This window comes from Sinocyclocheilus anshuiensis, unplaced genomic scaffold, assembly GCF_001515605.1.
Source record: "Sinocyclocheilus anshuiensis isolate Anshui unplaced genomic scaffold, SAMN03320099.WGS_v1.1 scaffold61, whole genome shotgun sequence".
Lineage (NCBI taxonomy): Eukaryota > Metazoa > Chordata > Actinopteri > Cypriniformes > Cyprinidae > Sinocyclocheilus > Sinocyclocheilus anshuiensis.
In genome coordinates this window covers 49,353-59,082 of record NW_015536473.1, presented here as the reverse complement: position 1 = coordinate 59,082, position 9,730 = coordinate 49,353, and the positions used below count along the sequence as shown (strand labels likewise).

Below are 9,730 nucleotides of genomic sequence, written 5' to 3'. Positions count from 1 at the left end.
GTAACATTCACTGAATGAGATATTTAATGAAATCACAGCCTTTTAAAGTTTAATCATCACATTAAGCCATATCGCAATTCTTGACTTTCCATTCATCAAATTTAAGACCTCTTGAAATCATAATTAAGTACTTTCTTGTACCATTTAAGACTTTTAATGGCCTTAAATTTAATGCAACTAAATTTAAGACTTTTTAAGGACTCGCAGATGCCCTGATTTTTAATTCTTACAAAAATTTTATTTTTAATTTAATTTAATTTAATTCGTTTAATTTGTTTAGCTTTTCTCAATACACATTCTTTCAAAGCAGACTGACAAAGAATAACGCAAATGCTCTATTAAACAGACAAAAGCAACAGTGGAAAGGAGAAAATCTCCAGTAGATGACGAAGACACTATGAGAAGCTTAAGACTCTTGCAAAGGCCATATTAAATATACATAGTAATATGTAAAAAGAAAATAATACAAAATATACATGCATGCACAGGCTTCATTCTCAGTTTGGCATAGATATGCATGCTAAAAATACATGCTATTTTTACTGTGAATACTTTTTTTTTCTTTTTTTTTCTTTTCAAACAATAGTTGATGAATTCAAAAGTAACAATAATAACTAGTTGATGATTTATGATTGGTAAGCCTTAAGTAACCAGTCTATAGGTCACTTTAACTGTGAGTGCTGGTGTACGGGTGCAGTGCAAATGCTCATATGTTTTGTAAATTAAACATAAGCTGCAGAAATATGTTGACAGAATCCTGTTGCTTCTGAAAGCATAAGTAACCGGTGGCTTCACTGGATTCAGGGCCCCATACAATTTGGGTCCCTTAGTATGAAACTCTCTTCTTCAGAAATTGCTTCTTGATGACAGGAAGCATAATCAAAGCCAGAACCAGCAGAACTATAGTCAATCCAACAATCATAATCCAAAACCAAACAGCTAGAAGGGGACGGAGGGAAGAGAACACATTTTAATGTTTGTTTTGTTCTTTTTAAACCTGACTGTTTAAAGATTTTGTGAAGCTCTCAATGCCTCTTGATTTACTTACAGTGTTGTCTTGTGTTATCAGTTTTGTCATCATCTGTGTTGTAGTATTTTTCCTTTGATTCTGTGTCTGATTCTGTAGAGGATATCAAAAGGTTAATCACAGTTTAGCATATATTTGCTGTTCAAATCGTGATGAATAAACCTCAGCTGTCCACTTATTATACAAATAATATTTCTAAATATACACTGATCTTCTCTCACCTGTAACTGTCACTGTGATCAAGATTTCTCCTTCATAGTCCAGAACTCTGTATGTTCCTGCATCATTGGCTGTAAACTCTTTAATGCTCAGAGTCCCATCAGTGTCGGTCAGTTGATCGCTCTGAGCTCCGTTGCTTCTGCTCCAAACCTCCCTCCAATTTGTTTTGTTTCTGGTCCAGTGCACAACTTGATTAGCATTAGAAAGGACATCTAACTTGTGCTCCTCACCTGTTTTCACAGAAACCTCATCTGAGGAGAAACAGCATAAGCATATATGTAAGACCGGGGGAACAAATGTAATCATTTATCAGTGGGTAAAATCAGCCAATATTCAGATTAATCTGAATATTAGTGTCCCGTTCAGAGTCTCTGCTGGTTAGATGGTTATCACACAATTATTAAAGGAAATCCAGAAAACAGATGCTGGTAGTTTGACCATTTTTGACTTTACCATGAATATGAAGTTGGTACGTCCTGATTTGTCGCCTCAGCTTTGTCTGATCATTATTGTAATAGACATGCAAAAAGTACGTCCCAGCATCACTGAAGCTCAGATTCTTGAAGACGACGTCACAGTTTCCTTTTTTAAATACTCGTCCACTACATTCTTCAGTCTGACAGACAGGGATGTTTTCTGACCCATTGTTTAAACTAATATCAGAAATCTTTTTGGTCTCAAATTGACATGGCAGTGTGACGTTGTCTCTCTTTTTTCCTGACACAGATATAGTGCTGGTTCCTACAGGCGGGGCTCCTGCAAACACAGAGTCATTCAATACAACGTATCAATGCTAAAAAATACATGTGGTGTCTGTGTTTATTCTCTGTAATCAGTGTCACCATAAAATATTCTAGGAGAGTTATTTTAATTTAGTCAGTTGTATTTACTTTTGCTAAAGATGTTTCACTATCCAAGTGTCTTCAGCAATTGTGAACTGATGGATTTTCTTCAATATTTAACATCAGAAATGCCTGTAAAGTTTAAGGTTGTTGGTTCGAGCCATGCATGGGCTATTTCTCATGAAAAGGAAATTATGCAATATGCAGAAACATTACAGTATGAAAATGTGTCTATGTGTCCCTGCTGATTATTTCCACTTTCATGAGTTCAGAACTGTTCATCTTATGAGTCAGTTTTGTGTCTTATTGGTCTTTCAGAGTTCACAAACAGCCCTCATTCATGACAAAACAAAGCTAAAGCAGATGCGTCAGTGCAGATCAAGTGAATTCGTCAACATCCCAGACCAAACCATTTTTATTAATAGATTAATTAATAACTGCATAGATAAGTCAATGATGTCATAGTGTGTGATGATTTAATATGCTGAGAAAACTCTACCATCAATCCATTAATATCAACAAAATATCTTAACTTACCAAAAGAGAAGCAATTGACTAGAATAACTCGTTTTAGAAGTTTACACAATTTATGAACAAAAATGACACTGACCGCTCTGATAGATGAAGCAAAACAGCAGCAGAAGATTGAAGCGCTTGAACCTGATGAGAATACAGACAGCTGTTATGAGACAGATACAGACACACATCACACAGAGTTTAATACAGTGATAAAATACTACATAACTGACACAATACAGTCAAAACCTCCAGTTTCAATTTTATTTAGGGATTTATCACATGTGGGTCTTATAAGAAACATCAAACTATAATCTGAATCTTAGGTTTTATGTATTTTATAGATGTTCAGTGTAATCATCCAACTCAACATGATCCATCAAACCCAAATGTTTAATGGACACAAAGTCTAGAAATTCAGAAACCTGCTACCACGAAATCATTTGATTACAAAGAGTAAACAGTGGAGAACAACTGAATAATTACATTAATAATTCCACCGATAAAACCATCAACATCATCTTTGTTCGTCAGCATAATGATAAACATGTTAGCATCATTAGCAGGTTAACAGGGAAACATGTTCCTCAAACAAACAACACTACTGCTATAATAACACAAAACACACAAAGCTTTATTTAAGAGAATAAAAACTTACATTGTAAAAGTTCTGCATGAGTTTTACATTCTGGCTTTCTAAATTTCATAAACCACTGCACATTTAGCGAGAATTAAGTAAAAACAAAACTGAAAGTATCATTCCTACAGTTGAGAGCTTTCAGAGATAAAATGGTTGGATTCTCAAGGATGATTATGATTGGTCTTTATTGCCCTCTGCTGGTTATTCTATCAAAGCAGATTGAGCTGTGAGAAGATGTGTGGTCTATTAGCTTGCACAGACCATATGACTGATAAAACTTTGGCGTGCATATGATATGCATCTACCCCACAACCCTAATCCTACCCATCGCGTAGCATTTACACGCCAAAGTCCATTTTTTGTCCAATATATATATATTAAATAAATATATAATTCATACAAAAATACAAATCAATAAAACAATAAAAACTAAAATGTTTCTTGTAGTTTTTCACAACATGTTTCAAAGCAGATTTACAAAGAATAATGCAAATGCACTATTAAACAAACAAAAGCAACATATAAACATTAAACATATATTTAAATAGAAAACTGTAAAAAATATACATATGTACATGCACACTGTCTTTTTTTGCATGTTTACCATTTATGTTATGAATACAATTTTATTTTTATTTATTTATTTTTATATAGAAACAACCATTAATGGATTCAGTGGAAACAATAATTCTTAGCTGATCAGTTAGGATTGGTCATCTTTAATTACCAGCCCGCTTTACATAAATACTAAATGCAGATACAGTTCAGTCAGGACCTCTTAAGTCAAAAAGAAAACCATAGACAACCCTTTAAGGCCAGTTTTATTGGCATGTTTTCTAAAGTTACATTTGGCGGCATGGCTCTGTTCCAAGTTCCCTGTCCTCTTCATGAGCTCCATGAAAGCCAAGACAGGGAAACAGCAGCAGCTTCAGGGGCAACCCTCCTATCTTAAGAACATGAGAGCAGCACAAAAAATCCCTGAACAGAGCATGCAACAATGACAACAGAATGACATTAAGTTAAACAGAAGTTAGAGGAGGAGATGGGGAGGAGGTGGGTTGCAAGCAGCGTACAGAGGAAGCAGCAAAGCAAGCAGACAGAAGCTGCGTTTAAGTAAGCCGCCCTGTTTGAGATTTGCCAATTGAGTGCTTAGGAGTCGGATCAGCTGATAGGGACCGGGTTTGAATTGTCCCAATCTGCTGATAGCAAAGCTTGACTACGAGGCCTGCCTGAACTAACGCAGAATGCTTGATTTAACAAACAGAGGTAGGGGTCCAGCCCAAAACTGAAAATTAAAAATATATTGCAGAAATATGTTGAATCTTCTGCAGATCTGTTTGCTCTGAAGGCAAATTTACAAGTAACAGCTAGAATAAACATGATTTTTGTAAAGATTTTATTCCCCGAGTTGAAGTTATTTGCCTTCAGTCAGTGCTATGGAGCTAGTCTTTGGTCAGTCATTTAGAGCTGACAGATTTCACAAATAAATCATGTACTGTATGATGAGCACTGATTGATTTTTATTTTAGTTTTAGACTTTTGATTCCATCCAGTCTGAGGGTATCACGTGTGTGATATTTAGAGCCAGTTCTTGAACACATATTGTTTATAACGGTTCATAAAGTTGTTAAATGTGTGATGTTTACAGTGTTAAAAATATGTTCAAGTCGTGTGGTGAATTCCAGCCTTAAGCAGTGACGTCACTAATGTCCTGCACACCTGTACAGTTTAATCAGGCTCCGCCGGGCCCTCCACAGTCATCATTATGGGCCCTCAGTGTTTCTGGGTCTCCTGTACTCAGTCGCTCTTTTCCTCCTCGAGTGACACCCAGCAGGTAACCTCTGTGCAGACGCTTGACTTACAAGAGGGGACAGGGGATAACTTACAAGAAATTTCCAAAAGAAAAGGATTAAAAAATTTTATACATCCTTTTTACTTTCTTACATATTTTAAGGCCTCAATAAATGTAATGCTTTAGTTTGAATTTAATGTTCGTTTTATTATTAGTCTGTTTTAGTTTGTGTACATGGTATTTCACCTTCAAATAAATCACCAATTTTTTCTTCAAAATCCTATTTTTATGCAACAAAAATACATCTTTACCAGAGGGTCAAATATTTAATTCCGTAAATTTAAATATTAGATATTCAATATCGATTGAATATCTATTTACAACTGGGTAAATACACATTCATAAAATAATTGTTTTATGGATTCACAAAAAATAATGTATTCACAAACATTAAATCAATGTTCAAATCATAAAACAAATCCTGAAATTGTATCATTTATGTCATGATGGAAAATAGCGATTAGATAAATATTCTGATGTCGCTTTATGGTCTTTTTGGGGTTAAATTATGTTTTATGCAGACATATTTTGGGTCACCGCTCCCAGCAATCTATTGAAAATATCAGCAAAAGTATAAAGGAAACGCCGTTATAACAGCGTCTTTACATGCATTTTGACCGCTCCCAGCACCCATACCGTAAGTGCGCAAGCCAAGGAAAAGTGCGGCTGGCTTGATTTTCAAGATTTTCAAGGCTTGACCGCAGTGATACAAGGCCACTTCTTCACGTCATTCTCCCAACCATTTACCACCGAGGGTAAAGGTAAAGGTGTTATTTCACCCTTTTTAAGTTCGTTGAAGTAGTGTTCCCACATCGTTAGGAGGTTTGGATTGCTAAATCTTGAATGACTGTCAACTGTTGAATGAATGAGTGTCACGTCCCGCTTGTTTGCTTCGAACCGGAAGACGCTCCCACTTTTGACGCAAGGCCTCATGGGGCGTAGGAAACTTGTGGATAGAGCATGTGGCCTATAGCACTACAGTAAAATCCCAGGACAGCCCTAGTCCGAATGTTCACTGCTATTTATTACTCAGCATTGTCTGGCATGAATATCCATTCATTCATAAAGAGACAGCAGCAATTCTACAACGGGTTACATTTGAGAACTATTGAGTTAGAAAATAGAGTAAATATAGTCGCCTATAAGGTGATTAGTCTGATTAACATGAGACACACACACACACACACTCTCTCACACAAAATTGAAGAAATCTGTTGTTTCAGGTTTCTAGACTCTAGGTTTATGTTTATTATTGTCATATTATACATTTTGCATTCTGATCTTTTTATGTAGATTTAGAGAAGTATTTTAGTTCAGTACAGTAATGCTTTTATTTCAGTCCCCTGCTGAAAAAAACTAACAAACAACAACAACAAAAAAAGAATAGAAACCACCACATAATTTTTAATGGTTTTACTGGTTATAATGAAAGTTGTATTGTTTTTAATGGAAACTGTATGTATTTTAATGGAAATTGGTTGCCTTCTATTCATGGCTTTTGTTAAAGTTACTAAATCCTAATGCAATATGTCCCAAGAAAAACACTACAGGAAACCATTATTTAATGGTTTTACAGTTTTTTACGATTGCTGTAACAAAATATTGTTTTTATAAAGTTGTGTATAGTTTTGACAAAAGTGTTCCATTTTGCAAATGATCTGAAGTGTTGTGCTACTTTGGTGTAGGGTTGTGTTAATTGTGTGTAGTGTTTTGACAAACCGGGCCCTGTTTTCAAAATTATGCTTAAGCAATCGTAAAAAACTGTAATGGTGAAAAGTTGATGGTTTGTAATACTTGTAATGGTATTTGTAGTGGAAATCATTTGAATTTCTGTGATGGTCTCTTGTTTTTGTCTGCAGGGTCACCATGGGTTTTGTGATGTGGCACCAGTACAAAAGTCACTTCAGAGGAAAAAACAGAAGTTTTCCTCATCTGATTTCTAATCATGAATTGCATGATTCTGTAAAGCTGCACAAACACGTGTGTGTGATGATCACTGTGGGTTTGTGTCTGTTGATTCTGCTGAATGTGATGTCTGTCTGTAGCGGCTCTTTATTCACCATCAGCGATCAGAGAAGGTCAGACTAACATCTTAAAGCTGAAAGTAAAACACAAGCAAACGTGTGTCACATTACTGCATTATCCACTTTAGAACAACCAAAACAAACTATTTGCATTATTAGTCAGAGATTTATAAACTAACCCTGTGACATACGATTTTTAAAGCTCTTTTTGCATTCAGATTCTGATTTAGCATCCAAACCACCATAAATGATGACCCTTGACCCTTATCCATACTTTTGTTCTCTTTCTGTCACAGTTTTATTTATGACAATTATAGTAATTATAAATAGTTACCATCTTTCCATTAAAATTGACATTCTCTAAATATTTAATTTCATAATTTCAGATATAAAAAACAATGACTATAAAGTGCGTGCATAATTATTAGGCACGTTTATATTCTTATCATATTTTTTTTCCAAGCACATTTTACCAATTCAAACCACATCAATCAAGGCTGGAAGTGAAAAAGTCCTTATATTCAGGGGTGCAGAATTATTAGGCAGGTTTTCTTTTACAGATAAAATGAGCCAAAAAAGAGATTTAACTCAGACTGAAAAGTCAAAAATGATTAAATCCCCATGAGAAATATTCAAAACTAATGCAATACAAAAATTGCAAAGTTAAGGCATGACCATTGGACAGTGAAATGCTCACTGGGTCAGCGGGGTCAGAAAAAACAGGTGGAGAAGAAAAGACACATGTTAACTGCAAAAGAATTAAGAATTAATGTGAAGAATTAGGTGTGAAACCATCAGGAAGCATTCAGTCTCCAGCGCCAGCATTTTCCAGAACTGCAACTTTCCTAAAATATGACCCTCACTTAATAAGAATCACATGCTGAAGTGTTGTGAAATACATGAAGACTATTTTTATAGGCTTTATGGACAGATAAGTTTTGAGTTACCCTTGAAGGAGCATCACATCCTCTTGTACCACTGTTTGAAGAATTAATCTTCCAGAATCTGGCAGTAAGTTTTAGGAGCTCATTTTTAGTCAATCTCTTTTCCTGAAAAATCTGTCTTGCAGAATTGACTTCCAATTCAGTTTAGTATCCTAAAAGTATTGCACTTACAGGGTGCTTTTATTAAGTAAACAAATACGTGAATGAATTTGTACTATACTTAGCATGAAATAAATGTATTTCAAATACAAGTGTATTTATTTTTTCACTAGTGAAATACTATTATTTTTAAATAAAAAAGAAACGTCAAGATACTTAACTATAAACCGAATCAAACTCTTATTAAACATGTTAGTCACAATTACCAAGAAAGTAACCTAAGAAGAAGAAACTATATTAACTTTAATTTAAACAATCAAACATTTTGAATCATCACTACTCACTCTAGCATCTCCGGTTTATAATGTGGATCATCCTTCAGATCAGAGAGCAGCTTCACTCCTGACGCTCCTAGTTTATTTCCAGACAGATCCAGATATCTCAGGTGTGAGGGGTTTGATCTCAGAGCTGAAGCCAGAGCAGCACAACCTTCATCTGTGACTCCACAATCCCTCAACCTGTAGAGAACAATGACACTCTTCAGTCTCTCAGTTCAGGGTCTACAGATCAGATAAGCAGCAACTTCACGATTAACAGATCAAGTCTAAGGTTCAGACCCGCTTCTGATTGACAGAGTTCATTTCAATACCATAAAAAAAAGTATGTTTTTTTTCTTTACATGAAAACCCTAAAATCTTCAACACATCTGTATGATGTGAAAACATACTGAAACAAGGAAACATATTTCCTACATAGCTGAGTGTGAGCCTTTATCATTTCTGTTAATTTTTCAAGTGAAGGGGCACAGACGAGCATATCACATATCACAATAATAATAATGAGCCTTCTCCTGTCCTCATATGATGTTTGAAAAATGTATTTTTATGTATATTTCATAATAGGGAAAAAAGATTAAGGGTGTAACTATTAAAGGTTCAATTCACAATTTTGAAATCACAATCTGACACTCTCATAATACTACAAATTAGTCTTGTCACAGTACCAACATTTTAGTTGTTCACCAATACCATATTTGAAAATAAAAAGTATTAAGTACATTAAATCAGTATAATTAAGTTAATAATGATTAATTAATACTTTAAAAGAGAATGTAGCCTTCAAATATTTTTAACTTAAGTAACATTTAAAGAAATTAAACCTCATATAGAACAAATGATACGTCTATTAATCAGCATTTACACTCCGAGATCTATTGACATCAGATTTTATTATTATTATTATTATTATTATTATTATTTGTCCCATCCATTGCTATGGTTATCACTGTGGCAATCATCACAATTTCTGATTCAGATTTAAAATATTATTTAAATATGGTTGTCACTCCAGAAAATTTGCAATGTGTAATAATAACATCTCGGTTACGTATGGTAACCCTCGTTCCCTGAAGGAGGGAACGGAGACGTCACGTCGGATGACCAACGAATTGGGATCTCGCTTAGAGAGACCAATCTACTTTGAGTGTAAAATAAATGAGCCAATGCACATTGGCATGCGATTATTGCATCCAGCTGCCGCTGATCACAGCGTGAGTATAAGTAGGCAG

At 34.8% G+C, this 9,730-nt stretch overlaps 2 protein-coding genes across 3 annotated transcripts in view; both read right to left on the bottom strand.

Moving 5' to 3' along the window:
* Positions 1-298: 298 nt before the first annotated feature.
* On the bottom strand, positions 299-3,391 carry LOC107703449 (uncharacterized). 2 transcript variants are annotated; one of them, XM_016506104.1, is made up of 6 exons: positions 3,263-3,391; positions 2,699-2,767; positions 1,700-2,002; positions 1,249-1,497; positions 1,049-1,120; positions 299-939 (listed from the first exon to the last, which is right to left on the bottom strand). In XM_016506104.1, the coding sequence occupies exons 1-6, from the start codon at positions 3,309-3,311 to the stop codon at positions 827-829; spliced, it is 855 nt and encodes a 284-aa protein (XP_016361590.1). In that variant the 5' UTR covers positions 3,312-3,391; the 3' UTR covers positions 299-826. The 2 variants fall into 2 exon arrangements, with proteins under 2 accessions (XP_016361590.1, XP_016361670.1); XM_016506184.1 differs by having other exon boundaries at positions 2,699-2,748.
* Positions 3,392-6,881: 3,490 nt separating this feature from the next.
* The window catches only part of LOC107703363 (ribonuclease inhibitor-like), a 12,171-nt gene continuing 9,322 nt past the window's right edge, over positions 6,882-9,730 (bottom strand). The window contains exons 3-4 of the mRNA XM_016505997.1: positions 8,508-8,681; positions 6,882-7,194 (exon numbers count right to left, since the gene is read on the bottom strand). Of these exons, the coding sequence (XP_016361483.1) occupies positions 7,176-7,194; positions 8,508-8,681 (193 nt within the window). The 3' untranslated portion in view covers positions 6,882-7,175. The remainder of the gene's footprint in view (positions 7,195-8,507; positions 8,682-9,730) is intronic.

Coding starts and splice junctions, on each gene's coding strand:
- LOC107703449 (XM_016506104.1), bottom strand. CDS start 3,311: ATGAAATTTAGAAAGCCAGAATGTAAAACTCATGCAGAACTTTTACAA. Junction 2,003..2,698: donor TTGCTTCATCTATCAGAGCG/GTCAGTGTCATT, acceptor CTGTGTTTGCAG/GAGCCCCGCCTGTAGGAACC. Junction 1,498..1,699: donor GTACCAACTTCATATTCATG/GTAAAGTCAAAA, acceptor GTTTCTCCTCAG/ATGAGGTTTCTGTGAAAACA.